The 20364-nt window shown below is 43.6% G+C and overlaps 2 protein-coding genes across 2 annotated transcripts in view; both read right to left on the bottom strand.

Moving 5' to 3' along the window:
- Positions 1–20364, bottom strand: part of fgb (fibrinogen beta chain) — a 285364-nt gene that overhangs the window by 54953 nt on the left and 210047 nt on the right. The gene's annotated exons all lie outside the window — the stretch shown is intronic.
- The window catches only part of LOC144680621 (uncharacterized), a 188906-nt gene that overhangs the window by 114391 nt on the left and 54151 nt on the right, over positions 1–20364 (bottom strand). The window contains exon 6 of the mRNA XM_078542247.1: positions 7810–7909. Within this exon, the coding sequence (XP_078398373.1) occupies positions 7810–7909 (100 nt within the window). The remainder of the gene's footprint in view (positions 1–7809; positions 7910–20364) is intronic.

The raw sequence follows: 20364 nt of genomic DNA, 5'->3' as shown, positions 1-20364 counted from the left end.
CTTTGATGTGAAATGACTCATTTTAACCCAGAATTGGCTTGATGAAATTTAATTTAGTTCTGATGATATGTAAGAAAATATTCTGCATTTGGGAGAATTTCTAAACTTAAGATCATATTGTATTTTTGCCTTATCCAATTTCCCTCAGATTGCCTCCTCTTGTGAGTTTTCCATTGAAGGTGTAATTCATGTTGGGCTATGATTCCACAGTCACCGGAAATCCTCTGACACCATTTATCATGAGCAATGTTATTGGGATATTCAATATTGGGAGGCATCACAGCTCAGCCTGAACCTGTCCTAATTTGACAGCCACACATGTGCATTGTTAGTAATGTTATTTGGGGGGAAAATTGGAACAGGATCATGAATTGCTTTCCTTTCCTCTAACCTAATCTATGAATAATTTGACCAATTGCAAATAGCCTTGCTGAATTTAACTAACTCGGCACAGGTTCAGAATTGAGGAGCTTGTGAAGGGAACCATAATATTAGTTATGTAAAAATGTATTATGCCCTCATTTGGAGACGTTGGCCCAAATTTTTGCAACAACAGAAGGGCTCCGTACCTTAGCCAAAATGGCGCTGGAACCCCAATTCTGGAATTCCTGCTCCTGAACTTGGTACCCATTATTTTCATTTTGAGGGGTGGGAGCTGGGAAGCAGGGGCACGTTGTAGTTTTCACATTTTTGGTACATGGAGGCAGCTGCCCACATGAAGTGCAGCTGCCTTCAAACAAATGCAATTTCCGTTAGTGGGATGTCCAAAAAATGACTTGTGGACTTTAGACATTTGAGCAAAAGGTCTAAAGCTGTCAGAGTTATTAGAGAGATAGGGAACCCTTTTGAAGAGGGAAGGTACCTTTTGGAGAGGCCCTGATATCCCTTTGGGAGGAGTCAAGTGCCCCTTTCAGGGAGGTAAAGTGCAGTTTGGGAGAGGTCAGGTGATCCTTGGATTGTTAAAATTTGACAGGAATGTGCGTAGAAAGTGGGCAAACTCAGTGAAACTGACAATCTGTATAGGCATTTAAATTCCCACACTCTTTCATTTTTATGAAAAAAAACAGCCTGCAGTTGGAAAACAAACAGTGCTTGCAATTTCACTAGCTGTTTGTTGACATAAGCCTGAGGGTAATCATTATAGTATTAGGGCTGCATGACTGATTCCATAATTTATCATTATCAATGTGAGGGAGTGGGGGGGGCTGTAAGTTCACAGTTTGAACTCCAAAGTGGTAATAAGTTCTTTGATGTGGGGCTATGAATACAAATCTTTGTTTTCACGAGAGATTAAGTAGTTGAAGGCAGTGTTTGTTTTTATAAGCGATGAAGTACTTGAATTTAAATATACTGAATTGGTTTTTATAAATGTGTTTTTTCTAAATAGTGAAGTCATCAATAGACAACTATCTTATTTCATCTCACCATGGCTCCTCAGGTCTGCGCATGATGGATACTTGGTGAACTGGCATGGAGGGTGTAAGGGAAAACAGTGGCTGATGGGGTGCATGGATTGGCATGAGTTGGCACTAAATTGGCAGAGGGCATAAAGGGCCATGGTGATGAGTGGGGTGTCATGGGCTAGCATGAGTTGGCATAGTGGTTATGAAGAGCCATGGGGGTGTGTAGAGCAATATAGGTTGGCATGGAGTGTATGAGGAGCCATAGAAGTGGATAAAGGGCCAGAGGTTGGCATGGAGGGTATCAGGGGCCATGGGTGTGGGGCATTAGGTGGCATGAGTTGGCATTTGTGGGGCATGGGGAATGTGTGTGTGGGGGGGAGGGTGAGGGGGTGTGAGGATGAGGGCAAAGGTCCTTACTATTTTATTATAGCTAGGACAAAGTCGCAGGGCACTGAGGCGGGAATTTTAAACAGGCCGCCTCCATACCCAGCAGCCCCTGTGGCTGCCTCCGCACTGTTTCCAGGGGGTGGAGGGACCGACTCCCCTTAACACCTGCACCCGCCCCCAGAATGAAAATCCGAACAGTCGAGGCACATTTGAGTCAGGCTTGCAGGACTTTTCCTGACTCTGCACTTCCAACTTGAGAACGAAAATTCAGCCCATTGTCTCAATTAAGCAAATTATGATTCAAAAATGCTTTGTAAATTAAAACAGCAAATCTAGATTAATCTGTACAGTTCCTCTACATGACAAATTTTTAATGCAAGAGACACTGCACAGTTTCTTCTAAGTAAAAATTCCCATTTTAGAATTGTAACAAAGAAAATTCAAACCCTGATCTAAAGAATGCAATTTGAATTTCTGTTGTTTACCCCTATATTTAGGATTCATTACACTTAGCAAAAAAAATCATCCAATAGATAAGCAAGGACCAAAGGATCAAAGTCATTCAGGACCACAGCAATAAAATTAATCTGTCACAACACAGGTCATTTCAATGCTTAAGAGTATTTAAAACATTTGAATAAATTTGACATGTATAGCAATCAACATAATCTGGCTATCTTGAACAGAACTTGTTTATAATTTAGAGACAGAACTTCTATGGTTTGCAAAAAAAATGTTTTGCATCATCTTTTTTTTAAATCTGACAAATCCTCAATTAGCACAGAAATCTTAAACACTGGAAATGGAAGAGGCACAGCCAAGCATCAAGATCAAGCACTGATTAAAATGCCAGCACCACATTCTGTGAGCAGTCAAGAAACTTCTAAAAGAAATTAAAAGGAACAAACACAGCTGGAGAATTGGAGATGAAGTGGGTGGGTGGGAAGTTTTAATTATTTTTTCTGTTCTATGATCAGTACAGCAATTTTCACTGCTGAGAAATGGTAAAGAAGCTGGAATATAAAAGGAGAAAATAACACCCCCAACAATGGCTGTATATACTCTGTGACCAAAGCAAACATTTGCTGATGTTGGAAGATCTACCCAACAGTATAGGGTAATATATGTCTAAAGACCAGATTAGTGAACTGCTTACATACTGAGAAATGTAGGGGCATCACTATCTAAAAAAAGTCCTCAAACAAAATGAATAGATGTAAACATGGCTGGTCGCTGGATGTGTGGAACAATTTTAGAACAACTCACAATGTGGGAGATATGTTTACATTTCAAACACTTGGCTGTCCATAAAATGGGCATGGATAAGAACTAAGAATAAACAACCAAGATTTTTCTGTTTTTGAAAACTGCAAGACAGGAAAAGAAATTTACTTTTATGCTTCACAGACTCGAAATGTTTTGTTGCACAGCCTAAGCAACAATAACAGACTTCCTTCTGGTTACCTATGGAGAAGACCTTCAAATTTCCTACACAGAAGTTTTAAAATGGTTTCTTTGTCTTGTCTCCTTGAAAGTTCAACCTTTGGGGAATCAGGACAAATGGGACAGTTTAAATTTTAGTGTTTCTTCTCAATTTTAAAGAAGTGGATTGAAAGGAACCAGTACTGGGGTTTTAAAAGGCAGAAAGCAACAGATTATGTCTGGGAGGTCTTGAGTTCACAACAGTCCTAAGGAATCTGAGCATGTCAAAGTGAGATCCCGCAGAATAATCCTAAACATCCCCCTCAGGTAATTGCCCTGAAATCTGAAGAAGTGTCAGACTGCTAGTGTCACAGACCTGGTGTAGCTACACCAGGAGCCTCAGTCAATCGTTGAAGAACATTAGTTGCGACCTCTAGTTGTATTGTGTTTGTAAGTTTCTAGAAAGTCTCCCTTGTCTGGTGAAACTTGGGAATCCTGGTCAATTTTCAGCACAGGTGGGGGGTTGGGGGGAGGAAATAAAGATACAAACTTAAAGCATTGAACCCAGACTGCAAACAAGTGGCCCTCATTATTGAAATAATTCCCATGTGTCCAACACAGGCTGTTAGAATCAGTAGATGAAAGATGTTTCATACAGTAAATCTAAACAATTGCTGGCTTAATTTCGTTAGAGAAATCTCAGCTACAATGGGTGGTAAATAGCAATCAATAACCAGAAAAGGTGGAAAAGCAGCAATTAGGTATATTGTTAGTAAAGCTGCACATTCTGCTTTTCAACTCCTGGCAAAAAAATAGTCGGCAAGAAGCAATACCAGTAGTTACAGCTGGTGCCTTAAGGCTCCTGCTTCTTCGAAGTCTCCTGTTTCTTTGATCTTGTTATTCTATCCCCAATACTGAAGCTTCCTGTATGGATTGGGTAAAAGGCCCAATCAACATATTTTCTGGCACTGCTGTGGTTGCATTTCATTGCAAAGATTTGTGCGCTCTCAGCAATCCTTACAGGTCCAAAATACAAATGGGAGGTTAGGATTCTTTGATTCACTTATAAATTAAGGAAATTGTGCATTTGGTTTATGCAAATGCACTGTACTGACAACCACACTGAGTAGTTAGCCAGGAGAAATATTAATAATTTCAGACTACCAGCTTATCTTCAAAACCAAGAGGACAAACAGGAGCCAGACAAGGGATCGTGCCTCCTTCAGGCAGGAACTAATTAGAAGTGGTTGAAGGGGAAAGCTAATGGAGGAAGGGGGAAGACCCAGAAAGAGATGAACATAGGACCATGGGAACACTGGTCTAAATAAATATCAGTCTTTAGATAAAACAAACACTCAAAGAAAAAAGAACTTGCACTTATATCACACGTTTTGCAATCTCACAATGTCCTAAAACGCTTTAGAACCAGTGAAAGTACTTTTTTGAAGTGTTATCACTGTAGTAATGTAAGAAATGCAGTCAATTGCGCATAGCAAGCTCTCACAAACAGCAATGTGATAATGACCGGATATACTGTTTTAATGATGTTTTAGTTATGGTTCAGGGATAAATATTGGCCAAGATGAGCCTAGGGTAAAACAGCAGGGTGGTTATACTAGAACTGAATAAAATACTCGTTAGGGCATAGCTACAGCGCTGCATATAGTCCTGGTCACCAAATTACAGGGAGAATCTGATTGCACTAGAGAGGATACAGAGGAGATTTACAAGGGTGTTGCCAGGAATGGAAAATTTTAGCTATGAGGAAAAATTGGATAAGTTGGAATTGTTTACTTTGGAACAGAGGAAGCTGAGGGGAGATTTAATAGAGGTGTAGAAAATTATGAGGAACCCAGATGGAGTGGATAGAGTGGATCTATTTCTCTTGGCAGAGAGGTCAATAACCAGGAAGCATAGATTCTAATGTAATTAATAGAAGGATTTGAGGGGAGTTGAGAAGAATTTTTTTCACCCAGAGTGGTAGTGGGCTTGAACTCACTGCCTGAAAGGGCAGTAGAGGCAGAAGTTCTCATTGCATTTACAATGTACTTGGACGTGTATTTGAAATGCCATAATCTACAGAGCAAGTATCAAGATCTGGAAAGTGGGATTAGCTATTTTTTGGCTGGCACAGACACAATGGTCTGAATGGCCTCCTTCTGTGCTGTGCATTTGTATTTATATAGGCCACTGGGAAAGGTTTCTTGCTTTTCTTCGCATAGTGCTGTGGAATCTTTTAGGCCCACCAGAGGGAGCAGACGGGGCCTCGATTTGACAACTCACCTGAAAGACGGCACCTCTGCCAGTGCAGTACTCCATCAGTACTGCACTGGAGATCAGCATGGCCAGAATCTTCAGGTTGGCATGCGGGGGCAGGCCCCGATCGCCGATGCGTAAAATGATGCGCGGTGATGTCGGGATTGTGTCCCGAAGTCACCGCGCATCATTCAAATCTTCAGTTCAGCAGGCGCACACCAGAGTCGGCTGCACGCCCGCCGAACTGTCAAAGGCCTATTAAGCCCATTTAAATATCAATTTAAATAATTAACATAGCTGCCCGTCCAACCTTAAGGTTGGCGGGCATGCGATGAGCCCCGGTGGCCTTCGCATTTATCATGAAACGTCATCCACGGGCAGGGTGAGGTTTCATGAGGGTTTTTAAACTTCAATAAAAATGTTTAATAAAATTCGTAGAAATGTACCAGCTCATGTGACACTGTCACATGAGGGGCGTCTTAAAATTTTTTTCATTCTTTATTTAAATTTTTAAAAATCAAACTAATCCCCCTGAGGCAGCTCTGTGCCTCAGGGAGATTTCTGTGCTCTTTCGCACGCATGCCCCGACTCAGTCTACTCCCGCCGCCCAAACAGGGAGCGCTCAGTGCTTCCAGGTGTGCGTCACACTGGGCGGGCCTTAATTGGACTGCCCATGTAAAATGGCGGCGTGCAGCCGATCACAGGCAGCAATTGGCCCCCACCCAGCCCCACCAACAGGGAAAAAATTCTTCCCCATAATTTTTATGCACTCAAGTTTTTGAAGTGGGCATTGAATCCACTACCTTTTGACTCAGAGGTGAGAGAGCTACCAATCCACACAATATTCAGCCTAAATATCATGTACAGATGATTAAAAGTTCTGCCATGGTTCAGATACTCAATGCTAGGATACTTTGATATTATTAGCTACTGCAACAAATGCAAACCTTTCCCTTCCCCCAACAAGATATACTTTCTGAAAAAGGCCCATTGATTTTGGAATGTTTTTCCTTCTTCAATTTTCCATTCTAGTTTCTCCACTCACTTCCTTGTCTCCTCCCTGAAGGGAGTGACATATGCTGCATCATAATTCCATCGTCAGTGAAGCTCTTTGGTACCTCAGTCATGTATTAGGACAAGATAGAATGGGACATTGAACTGTGTGGGCATCAAAGCCAAATTCCAGCCTGCTCTCACCCAATGTCTACACATGTGTATATTCGGCAGCAGTCGCTAATTGTACCAGAAGCAGGAACTCTGTTAGTTTCCCATTCCCCTTGCTTTAGAACTTGAACTATGGTACGCAAGCTGTTTTCAAAGACCAGCAAAGTAGTGAACCAGTAATTCGTGCATTAGTGCAAGAAAAAAAAACTTGCATTTAAACAGTGCCTTTCTCAATCTCAAGCTGTTCCAAAGCACTTTACAGCTAATTAAGTAATTCTGAAGTGTAGTCATTGCTAAAATGTAGGAAATTCAGCGGCTAATTTGCATACAGCAATGTCCCACAAACAGCAATGAGGTGAAGACCAGATAACCTGTTTTGTCTGTGATATTTGTTGACTGATAAATATTGGCCAATACTGAAGAATTCCCTTGCTCTTTTTCAAATAGTGTCATTAGATCTTTTACATCTAACTGAAGGGGCAGAAGGAACCTCGGTTCAATGTCTCATCCAAAAGATGACACCTCTGACAGTGTGCACTTTCTCTATACCGCACAGAAGTGTCAACATGCACCTTGGGCTCAACTCTCTAGTGTGGGACTTGAACCTTTAATCAGATGTGATGTTTCACCCGAACTTAAAACACACAGTTAAACTAATGCAAAACATTTGAGGCCAAACACAGTTCGGACTGGAGATTTATTTGGATTAACAATTTATTATGTAATGTTTAGTCTACCTATATAAAAACATTTCTAAATATTATTAATTTTCCTATGTTTGTGTAATTTCCTTAAAATTATGGTACAGTATGCTACTCCTTTTGCTTATGTCAACCATTCATCCAACAGGAACTGCCCATTTCAACTACAGTATAAGACAATATAGCAAGTATTGGCCCCATTCAATTGTTGATCTGTCCGGATCAGCAGCATTCAAATTAGCTATGATACAAGATTGCTATTTTTACAACTGTAAATTTGTATGCTTTGCATACGTGCCAGAAAACATGGTTAATTTTAAAAAGGTACAAAATATCTTTATTACTTAGGGATTAACACAATAATTTTTCTTTAACTGTTCTGTCAATTTTTTTAATCTTTGTTACAATCGAGAAATACATTATCTGATATAACCATTGAAAAGCTAGGAACCATAGTAATGTAGAGAGTGCCTTACAGAATGAATGAGAGGTCCCAGAGCAATGCCACTGTCAATGCATCTGCCAGTTACGACTATGTCAGCTCCAAGATCCAAAGCCCTGCTGATTGGTCGGGCACTGTGCAAAGAGAAATTGAATAACAGAATAAGTAATCATCCATAATTTATTCTGATGAGCCAATGTTGCTTGAGGAGTTCTAGCTTGATTGTCCATTTGGCATGGACTCTTTACATCACAAAAAGTACTTTATGCCTCTCTTTTCTGTTAAAGTTTTGTTTTTCTCCTGTTACATTTGCTCATACATTTCACCCCAGCCTGCTTCTACATCAGAAAGCTTATGCTATAATTCAAGGAAGTGTAGAAGTAGCAGATACCTGTTAAGTTAGATGGATAGATGCAACAGTAATACAGTGCCACATAATGTGTACAGTTGCTGCATTGCTGTTGAGGATTAACATCCATCAGCAGTAACTGCTGGTGGTAGTGGTAAGGTTCATGATAAAAGGATGTTGAGAGTTACAGCTGATATCGATATATATTAAAGCTACAAAATTTTTTAAAAGTTCAGATTAATGAACAGAATTTAAGAAAAGGAGTCAATAGATAATTTCTGTGCATTACAATAGCTTGAGTGCAAGTGTCAGAAATTCCAATGTATGTGTCTGACTGGTTCAGAAATCAAGAGGGGCATCTTTTCTTTATTTGCTCATAGCATGTGAGTGTTGCTGGCAAGGTCAGCACTTAGTGCCCATCCCTACTGGTTCTTGAGAAGGTGCTGGTGAGCTGACAAAAGGTTCATCATGTCCGGAAATATGTTCAATTTTTGGCCACCATATCACAAAAAGATAAACATGCTTCGGAATATGTCCAGGGAACAAGAACAATACTGATGTCAAATGTAAAGGGGATGACTTATGAATAGAGATTAGAAAAAAGAGTAAGCTTTATACTTGGGAAAGATTATAGGAAGATACATTGAAGTATATGAGTATATGAATCTAAAAGTCTTTCATATACTATAAATAGTGTAAGGGTGGTAAAAGGAGGAATGGGACCACTTAGGGTCCAACACGGAGATTTATGCATGGTGGCAGGGGGCATGGCTGAGATACTAAATGAGTTTTTTGACCTGTCTATCAAGTCACAGAGAAAGGTGGCTGAGGTACTGGATGGGCTAAAAATTGATAAAGAAGAGGTATTGGCTAAGCTGGTTGTGCTTAATGTTGATAAGTCAGCAGGGCTGGACGAGATGCATCCAAGGGTACCGAGGGAAGTAAGGTTGGAAATTGCAGAGACACTGTCCATAATTTTGCAATCCTCCTTAGATATTAGGTCGTGCCAGAGGACTTCAGAACTTCAAATGTTATACAGTTGTTCAAAAATAAAGTGTAAGGATAAGCCTAGCAACTACAGGCCAGTCAGTTTAACCTCAGTGGTGGGAAAGGTTTCAGAAATAAAAATACAGAACCAAATTGATAGTCACTTGGACAAATGTGGATTAATTAAGGAAAGCCAGCATGGATTTATTAACAGAAAAATCATGTTTAACTAATTTGAGTTTTTTAATAAGGTAACAGAGGGTTGATGAGGGGCATGTAGTTGATATGGTGTACATGGACTTCTAAAATGCATTTGATAAAGTGCCAAGTATCAGGCTTTTCAGCAAAGTTGAAGCTTATGGAATAAAAAAGACGGTGGCAGCTTGGGCATGAAGTTGGTTGAGTCACAGGAACAGAACAGTAGAGGTAGGCAGTTGTTTCTCTGATTGGTGGAAGATGTATATTGGGGGTTTCCTAAGGGTTGTCAGAAGGACCACTGCTTTTCTTGATTTATATGACTGACCTAGACTTGGGTGATCAGGGCACAATTTCAAAATTTGCCAGTGACACACAACTTGCAAGTATTGTGAACTGTGAGAATAGTAATAAACTTCAGGAGGACACAGACAAGCTGGAGGAATAGGCGGACAAATAGCAGATGAAACTTAATGCAGAGAAGTGTGAAGAGATTAATTTTGGTAGGAAGAACAAGGAGAGGCAATATAAAATAAATGGTAAAATTCCAAAGTGGGTGCAGGGGCAAATGAGCCTAGCAGTATATGTGCACAAAACATGAAGGTGGCAAGGCAGATTGAGAAAGTGGTGAATAAAGCATGTGGGATCCTAGGCTTTACAAATAGACGCATGAAGAATAAAAGCAAGGAAGTTATGATGAATCTGTATAAAACGGGGGCATGGCCTCAACTGGAATATGGTGTCAAAATTTGGCCACCACACATTAGGAAGGATCTGAAAGCATTAGAAAGGGTTCAGAAAAGATTCACGAGAATGATTCCAGGGATGAGGAACTTCAACAATGTGGATAAATTGGAGAAACTGGTGCTGTTCTCCTTGAAGAAGAGATTATGGAAGATTTGATAGAGGTTTTCAAAATTATGAGAGGTCTGCACAAAGTAGATAAGGAGAAACTGTTCCCATTGACAGAAGAGTCAGGAACCAGAGGGCACCAATTTAAGCTGATTGGCAAAAGAAGCAACAGTGACATGAGGAAAATGTTTTTATGTAGCACACGGTTAGAATCTGGAATGCTCTGTCTGTGTGTGGTGGAAGCAGAGTCGATCAAGGCCTCAAAATAGAATTGGATAATTATCTGAAGTGAAAAGATATGTAAGGCTATGATGGAGAAAAGGCACGGCCTCCTTCTGTGTTGTAGCTATTCCCTCATTCTATACTGCCTATATACCAAGAGTTATTGCATTTCAAAAAATAATTCATTGTGAGAAGCAGTTATAAACTTTGGTTTATATGGAAAAAGTATTATTAAAATGCCATAAAGATGATAAATCCAGGTTATTTCTAAATAACCCAGGAAAATGGGGTCGAAGGACATAAATTTCAAGCAATATAAAGAGTCCAGGAAAAGCTTCTTTCCTCAGAGTATGGTAATTGTTTGCAATGGTCTGTTAGACTGGTAAAAACTATACTGAATCATTTATTAGTTTAATTGGTGTATACTTGTTTCATAATTACATTTTATTTGGTACAAAAAATTACCTGTGTGCCTAAGACAGTGGGCTGAATTTTCTCCCCCTGTTGATGGGTGGGCGCGCTTCCGATCGGCGCCCCCGATCGGAGGCGCAGCGCCATTTTACGTGGGCGAGCCAATTACGGCCCACCCAGTGTGACGTCCACAGGGGGAAGCGCTATGCGCTCCCTGTGCAGGTAGGGGGATTCCTAAAATCGAGAGTGTGCTCTTTCGAGCATGCGCGCGAAAGAGCACACTTATCTCCCTGAGGCTAAGTGCTGCCTCAGGGAGATCGGCTCTACGCACAAAAATATTAAAAATTGAAAAAAAAATTTCCCTAACATGTTCATAATTTCCAACAAAACTTTATTAAAATTTTTAAAACCATACATGAAACCACATCCCGCCTGTGGATGAGGTTTCATGTTTTTTCTACTTCCTGCCAGGGCTCCTGGCCTGCCCGCCAACCTTAAGGTTGGACAGGCAGGTCCACCAATTACTTTAATTGATCTGTCAATGACCTCAATTGGCCATTGACAGGTCGCCGGGCGCGCAGCTGATTTTGCTGCACCCCCGCCTTCCTGAAAATTTAAATGGGACGTGGTGACGTCGGGAGTTTCGCTCGACATCACCGCGCATCATTTTACGCGTCGGCGAGTGGGCCCCGCCCGCCAACCGTAAAATCCTGCCCAGTGAGTGCAATAGGGACAGATTTGTGAAGACAGCTAAATTGGCGAAATTTTAAAATTTCAACCCGGCATGTGGTAATGTTTGTCGGAGCAGCCTTAGTCGGAAAAATTAAATGTTGAACAAGCTGAAAGAATCACAGAAAACACAAGCGTAAATGGATTTGGGCATAACTAATGTTCAAAATTCCTCGATCATTTGGGCTGGTTTGGCTGATTGCACCCTGTTTGCTCTAATAACTAGCAGAAACATGTGGAATTGTGAACCCTGGGGCTGTTCCAAATACAGCTGAATACTGATGGGAGAGTCAAGTTACTAGAAGAATGAGCTCAAAGGGTTCAATACAGTTCATCCTTAGCTTTTCTAAACTTCTAATAAATTGCATCCCAAGCTTTACAGGCCACTAAAACCTGCACAAAGTTGGAACTTCTGCTTTGTGTGCAGCCGGTTTCAGCTATGGTGTTTCTATTGTTAGTGAAAATAATAAGATCACATAGGTTTTAGAAATTTCATAAACGATGCAAAAGCACAAGCTTCATCATTCTACCACTGGACTGGCATTATAACAAACTATACACATGGTATGTCCACTCATCACATAAAGAAACTGTTTGAGGCAGGGTACTTAGTTCTGGAAATGTAAGCAAATTATAAATAAGTCAAAGTCATGAGTGATAATAAAAAGTCATACTATGAACATCCTTTTCCCAATCATTTTTTTAATGAAAAGAAAACACTTAATCTGGATATTTCTTTCTACATTGAAGGCACAATATTATAATTATTCAAATGAAGGGACTCAGACCATATACCTGTTCCCACCGCCACCCCCCCGCCCCTCTCCATTCCCCATCACTGATGCCACCTACAGCCAATTCAATTCACTCTATGTAATATCAAGAAACAGCTGAACACACTGGACACAGCAAAGGCTCTGTCACCCTATAAAATTATAACAGTAGTGCTGAAGACTTGTGCTCCAAAACTAGCCGTGCCCCAAGCCAAGCTGTTCCAAGCTAGAACAATAGCATCTGTGGCTGCAAGCAGTGGTGTAGTGCATCGCTCCAGCAACTCCTGAAGGCTTTAATGGCTAGTCATGTTTCATAGGGACCATAGCGAATAGTTACCATTGCTGCCTGCAACATTTAGACGCCTGTCCTTAACTGAAAGAGCTCTTGGGTCAACTCAACCTGTCCAAATCCAGACTCTCTTTCCTGACAATACAAAATGTTGCGAAGGAAGTGAAAGCATTCACAAATGACACATTGAAACAAACATCCGGAGGCCAGCTGTCAATTTTAAAACTAACAAGAGAGGGTGGAGAGGAAGGACAGTGAAAAATGTGAAGTGGTGAAACCTCTATTGAAATCGCTGTAAGGCCACAAATTCAGAGTATATTTGTATTTCTTAATAAACAAATCTGGGGTTTAACAAGAAACAGGAGCATGGAAAAGTGAGCTTGACTTTATCTACTTTCAGATTTCTTAGTTCTCACCCAAAATTTACTCATCCTTAAGATGTAGCAGAACTGAATGCTGGGATTCTTCTGACTAATTATCTTTGACCATAAAAAAATTCATTCAGCACTGCTAATGTGTACATTTGCATAAAAGCCGGCACGAGGGGATGCGTCATTCACATATTGCACGTATGTGGTATGGGAGCTACTTGCCACACCTATAGGCCAGGATTTTCCCCTCAGCGATTTGGGGGTGGGGGCCGGTCGCCGAGGGGAAAATGACGCAGGATGACGTCAGGAGGAATCCCTGACGTCATCCCGGTCCATTTAAATTTTTAGGAAGGCGGGCGGATAGCGAAATCAGGTCGGCGGGCGGACAGCTGTCAATGGCCAATTGGAGCCCCAGCGGACTCCAGATTATTCATGAAACTTCATCCACCGGCTGGATGAAGTTTCATGTCCATATTGTTAAAAGATTAATAAAGTGTATGCATTCTTTATTAACATGTCCCATCTTGTGTGACATTGTCACATGAGGGGGACATGTTAATAATTTTTTAATGTTTCTATTTTTAATGTTTTTGACACTATCAGTATTCTCCTTGAGACAGGACTTTGCACTTTGACAGCTGGGGAATCCCCCCCCCCCGCCCCAACGCATAGGAAGCACATAGCGCTTCCCGTCGGGGATGCCACTGGGCGGGCCTTAATTGGCCCGCTCACTTAAAATGGCGGCGGACCCCGTTTCAATGGCGGGGGTTGGCTGCCCGCCCACCGCCAAGCCGGTGGGGCCCGCCCGCCATCCGAGGGCAAGATTCTGCCCATAGGAGGTATATAAGGTGGAAATGTCCAACATATCCTTGCTTCACTCAACTTAGAAGCCAGAAAATGGAACAATGCCTTTTTCCTGCCACCAACAGAGCCTGTACAGCAGTCCCAAAGATTAGTAGCTAAGAAAAGTCATTGGCTTTTCTGTAACTCAGGCTCCAGCCTTACCCCACTTCCAATACCTCCTATTTTACCTCTGGCACCTCCTATTTAGGGCTGGAGGTAAACTCTCCTTTGCTGATTGGCCATCCATTACACGCCCCACTTGATTTTTCTTTCCACTGATCTCAGTGGAATCCACTCCATTAATTGCCTGACTTAATACATGCAGGGGGATTTGGCACATTGACGGCAACAATCAGAACCAGAGGGAAATCATCTCGCAACCATGCGGGACTTGTGACGCAGAGGCGGCTGGTACAGGGACTATATCGAGTGAATTCTAATTGTGTTATTTTGTGGGGCACAAGGGCAAATTTGGCCAGAATTCCTGGAGCTTGAGTTCAGGCCGGATGGTAAGAGTTGACCGGAATGTCCGGAGTTCACAGTGTGGCTGTGAATCCGGAGCCTGGGGACATTAAGAGGTGGTGGAGGGAAGGCCAGGTCCAGTGTCCCGGGCCTCATGCTGCTGGTGCTGAATGTCTCTGAGTTAATGTGCAGCAGCAGCAAGAGCAGGATCCCTCCTGTATAGCTCCTTGACTGTAAAAAAATGCAGGCCTTACAACTCCCAGCACACAGCTTTCTCATAAAAAGGCAATTCAGGGTCTTTGAAGCTCAAGGTTCCTGGGATCTAAAGTAGCATCAAAATCCCCAAACACCCTGCTGAGTTTGCCGACAGAACGTTAATTACTTGGCTGTGATGGCCTGAGGATGCGAAATGCAGTATAGTGTTTGTATTCCCTGCTGACAGTTTTACATGCAATTTACAGCACAGAAACAGGCCATTTGGTCCACCTCTTTTATGTTGGTGTTTATGTTCCACTCAAGCCTCCTCCCACCCTTCTTGATCACACTATCAGGGTAACCTTAAGCTTCTTTCTTCCTCATGTGTTTATCAACTTCCTTGAATGTAACTATACTAGAATCATAGAATGGTTACAGCACAGGAGGAGGCAGATTGTCTTTTTGTCACTTCTCTGCAACAGCAACTCAGCTAGTCCCACTCCTTGACCTTTTCCCTGTAGCCCTGTAAAATCTTTTCCCTTTAGATAATTTTCTAGTTCCCTTTTGAAAACCGCAATTGAATCTGTCTCCACCACATGCTCGGGCAGTGCATTCCAGATCCAAACCACTTGCTGCATAAAGAAGTTGCCTCTGGTTCTTTGTTAATCACCTTGGAGTTCTCGACCTTCTGCCGATGAGAACAGTTCCTCTCCATTTACGATATCCAGGCCCCTCATGATGTTGAACATGTCTAACAAATCTCCTCTCAACCTTCTCTTCTCCAAGGTGAACAGCCCCAGCTTCGCCAATCTATCCACATAACTGAAGTCTCTCATCCTCAAAACCATACTTGTAAATCTTTTCTGCACCCTGGAGGAGGTAGATGCCAGAAGAGCCACTCCTGTCCTCTGAGTTGGAAGGAGGAGGCCACAGCACCTCACAAAGAGGTCATGGGAGGAGGTTACAGTGCAGCTCAGCAGCCATGACGTGGTGAGGCCCACGTCAGGTTGACGGGATCAATGACCTGCTGTGCTCAGGAAGGGTACCGTGTTGGCTTGGATCAGTGTACAGGAGTGTTAAGGTCTGGCCCTCCTCCTGGACCACAGGGATGCTAGGGTCTGAGTGCCAACTGTCAATGACACTGCAGCTGGCCATGGGGGTGAGCCCTGTCTTCTTGGACTGAGTGCCTTGCGACTCGCATGTGCCCTGCAAGGTGCTCCTCAGCTGGGGTTGGCCAGGCTGCAATGGCGCTACAGGTAGAGAGTGGACTAATCAACGCTCCTCTATCCTTTCAGGAGAAGGCGAGCCATGGCCAATCAGAGAGGTCACGTACAGGTGGTTGCCTGCCTAACCTGCTGCTGCTGACCAGGTTTGAGCAGGTCATCCTAGATCCAGAGAGCCGGCACGCTCCCCATGCAACTGGTCGTGGAGAGGCTGGGTGTCAGACGAAGGTAAGAGTGCAGTGCAGAGTTTCGGATTGTGCAACCATTCTAGTGTAGTCTCTTCATTGATGGGAGCCTCAAACCTGGAGTCTCCATTGATCATCGAAATCTGATGGCACCGTGATGCAGATCTCCATTGTCTCACCAGGGTGCCCATCATGCACAGTGACAGCGTGATGACTTTAACTAACGACATGTCCTTGTTCTCCTTTAGATTTGCCGGCAAGCACTCGCTCCCTGGACCCCGAAGGGCCATCCCTGTTGCCAGAGGACCACTGGGCTTCACTTGCCCCTGCGTCACACCCGTTCTCTGAGTCAGGCACCAGAGCACGTACCAGCACCTCGTTGGGCATTAGATCGGCAGCTAGAATGTCGGTGCACATTGGTGAGGGCAATTCACACTCACCTGAGGTGCAGGTGGAGACAGAGAGTGCCCAGGGTGCCGCCAGTCGAAGGGCTGCTGGAAACCAGGGCGATGCTGAGTCAAAGGCAGATTATGAGCCTCTGCTTGTCCATTAGGCGGCAGATGCTGGATGTCCAGCGAGATGTGGGGAGGATTTGGCAGAGATCCATGAGGGTCTGCGTGCCATAATCTCCATTGTGGAGGAGTCCATGTGGAGTATGAGCACTGCGTTGACCCTCATGGTCGAGCGCAATGCCACCTCCATTGAGACAGTGGTGACTCTCATGGAGAGGCAGCTCCAGAAACAGAACCAGGGGTTCCTGGGTTGTGCTAGTGTGGGAGATGGATGAGGCACCCAGTATCCCAGCTAGTTGCCTGTCCATCAGTGGTGAGCAGGGAGGATCAGAGCGACCTCTTGTTGGTGCATGAGCTGCCTGTCGTCTCTGCGGACTCCTCTCAGGGCACTCTGGATGACGGCAACAGCTCCTCCACCCCTCCGCAGCCTCATCAGATGTCACGGTCACTGGCAATGACTGGGGAGATGCCAGCCGTGGCACTGACTGCTCTCTCCCAGGCAGAGCCAGCTCAGGCTCCACTGGCTAGAGGACGACCACCAAGGTCATCAAGACCAACAAGACAGCAGAGTCAGCAGGCTGTCTCCAATGCCGGTGCCAGGGAGGGGGGAGCACTAAGACGTAGCACTCGGAAATCTAAGTTAAAGGCACCATGAGCACAAGAGGGGCAGTTCACAGGTGATTTTCTGTTCATTTATGTTTGGTTTATATGTCTGCTGGTATGGACATCAACACCAGTAATGGTAATGTCATTATGGAAGCAATGTGACAATAACATTGGGCAGAAATTTTAGCTCGGCGTGCCTGACCAACTCGAGCATAAAATAGCGCATGATGACGTTGGGCGAGCGTCCCGACGTCATCCCGCACTAGCACGATACTTCAGTCGGTGGGCGCGTGCTAAACTCGGAAGCGCGCCTGCCGACAATTAAGAGGGCAATTAAGCCCATTAACGGCACATTTAATGGAGATTGCTCGTTGCCCTTCCAACGTTATGGCTGGCGAGCGAGTGAATCTACCCGGCAGCCTTTGAATTTTTCAGGAAACCTCATCCAAGGGCAGGATGAGGTTTCCATTATTAAATTTTTAAAAATCTATGGACAGAATTTTTATAATGTTTATGTTCAAGTGACTGTGATGCTTGGGCATTTTTGTTCTGATTTTAAAGTCTTTATTTAAAACTTTTGAAGTCTTTAGGGAGCTTTCTGTGAGTGCTCGCCCGCACCCAGGTAGACTTCAGCACTCGCCCTCTTCCTGCCCCCACCCCGGCAGCGCTGAGCATTCCAGCGCATACTTCACGCTGCCTGGCCGTAAATTGTCCAGCCAGTATGAAATTGCACTTGGGGGCTGATTGCAGGTGGTGGTCCATTCCCCAGCCACTCCCAGGCCCGCCGATCGTGCCCGCTAGCTGACCTAAAAATCCTGCCCATTAAATTTACCTTTGTACTGATGGCTGCGTATGTTTCACCTTTTCTTTTGGCACAGGGTACGCCAATATGTAATGCTGGACGTGCGTGACTCGATAATTCATTGCACAGGCAATGATAACCTGGGGGTTCATTGACCAGAAACTGAACTGGACTAGCCATATAAATACTGTGGCCACAAGAGCAGGTCAGAGGCTAGGAATCCTGCGACGAGTAACTCATCTCCTGACTCCCCAAAGCCTCTCTACCATCTGCAAGGCATAAGCCAGGAGTGTGATGGAATACTCCCCCCTTGCCTGGATGAGTGCAGCTCCCACAACACTCAAGAAGTTTAACACCATCTGGAGAAAGCAGTCTGCTTCATTGGTACCACGTCAACAAACATTCACTCCCTCCACCACCGACACACAGTAGCAGCAGTGTGTACCATCTACAAGATGCACTGCAGGAATTCACCAAGGCTCCTTCGACAGCACCTTCCAAACCCACAACCACTACCACCTAGAAGGTGAAGGGCAACAGATAGATGGGAACACCACCTCCTGGATAGTGGCGTCTTCTGCAGGACAGTGGTGTCTTCTGCGGCCCCTTTCACCTTGGACTTCCTACTGGCCCTGTGCCCCTTGTGCCTGTGCTTCTCCTCCCTCAGGTCCCTCCCCTGGAAACTGCATTGGGACACCTGGCCTCCTCTTCCTTCTGTCCCTCTCTTCCGGCTCAGAGGAGGTGCCACCAGCAGAGATCACAATCCCCATCACCAGGGTAAAGTAAGGCTGTCTGATACCTGGAAGGGTCCACACCATCTGAATCCTCCGGGGGCCTTGCTGACACCAATAATTCCTGAAATGAAGCCTCGAAATGCTAACAATGAAGCCCTGAACAGAGATGAAGCTGCCGAGTACTACTTAGCAACCAGCAGCAAACTATCTCCAAAACTCCTCACTACTCACACTGGCAATGCTGCGGACCTTTTGTATCCTGCCCTTGGATGAGGTTTAGCAAATTTTCAGCTGCCCGCCTGCCCGTGCGACGAGCGCGAAATCGCATGGGCAATGTAAAGCCTAGCTTAATTGTCTTTTTAATGGCCTTAGCGCGCCTTGTAATTGATGGCAGGCATGGCTCCGACATACCTGGCGAGGGTGCGATGATGTTGGGACATTCACCCAACATCATCACGTGCTATTTTACGCTCCAGCGGGTCGGGCGTACGCCCACCTGCTTGGCGGAAAATTCTGCCCATAGATTGGGCAAACCAAATTAGCAATAATACTTTGGCAGATGAATTCCTGGAGGGTGTACAACATTTTTTTTTAGACCAGTACATTGAGGAACGATCAAGGGAACAGGCTATCCTAGATTTGGTATTGTGCAATGAGAAGGGGTTAATTAATAATCTTGTTGTGCAGGGTCCTTTAGGGAACAGTGACCATAACATGACAGAATTTTCCTTTGGTTGGAAAGTGAAGTAGTCCAATCCGAAACTAGGGTCCTAAATCTAAACAACGGAAACTACGAAGGTATGAGGCATGAGTTGGCTGAGATAGATTGGGAAACTTCATTAAAGGGCATGACAGTGGATAGGCAATGGCTAATATTTAAGGAGCGAATGTATGCATTGCAACAGTTATATATTCCTTTCAGATGCAAAAACACAACAGGGAAAGCAGCCCGACCATGGCTAACCAAAGAAATTAAGGATAGTATTCGATCCAAAGAGATGTCATATAAAATTGCTAGAAAACGCAGCAAGCCTGAGGATTGGGAGAAGTTTAGAATTCAGCAAAGGAAAACCAAGAGATTGATTAAGAGGGAAAAAATAGAGTATGTGACTAAACTTGCAAGGAACATAAATAGGAATGTATAAGTATGTAAGCAGACAAAGACTGGTGAAGACAAATGTAGGTCCCTTACAGTCCGAAATGGGAGAATTTATAACAGAGGAAAAGGAAATTGCAGAGCAATTAAACAACCATTTTAGGTCTGCCTTCACGGAGGAAGACACAAATAACTTCTCAGAAATGCTAGGGCATCAGGGGTCTAGTGAGAAAGAGGAATTGAAGGAAATTAGTATTACTAAAAAAAATGCTGGAGAAATTAATGGGACTGAAAGCCAACAAATCCCCAGGGCCTGATAATCTACATCCCAGGCTGCTAAAAGAGATGGCCACGGAAATAGTGGATGCGTTGGTTGTGATCTTCCAAAATTCTGTAGATTCTGGAACAGTCCTGGCAGATTGGAGGGTGACAAATGTAACCCCACTATTTAAAAGAGGAGGGAGGGGGAAAACAGCAAATTACAGACCGGTTAGCCGAACATCAATAGTAGGGAAAATGCTAGAGTCTATTATAAAGGATGTGATAACAGGACACTTAGAAAAAATCAATGGGATTAGGCAAAGTCAACATGGATTTATGAAAGGGAAATCATGTTTGACAAACCTTCTGGAGTTATTTGAGGAAGTATCTAGCAGAATAGATAACGGAGAACCAGTGGGTGTAGTGTATTTGGATTTTCAGAAAGCTTTTGATAAAGTCCCACATAAGAGGTCAGTCTGCAAAATTAAAGCA

Source organism: Cetorhinus maximus, chromosome 1, assembly GCF_964194155.1.
Source record: "Cetorhinus maximus chromosome 1, sCetMax3.hap1.1, whole genome shotgun sequence".
Lineage (NCBI taxonomy): Eukaryota > Metazoa > Chordata > Chondrichthyes > Lamniformes > Cetorhinidae > Cetorhinus > Cetorhinus maximus.
This window is presented reverse-complemented; position numbering and strand designations above follow the sequence as displayed.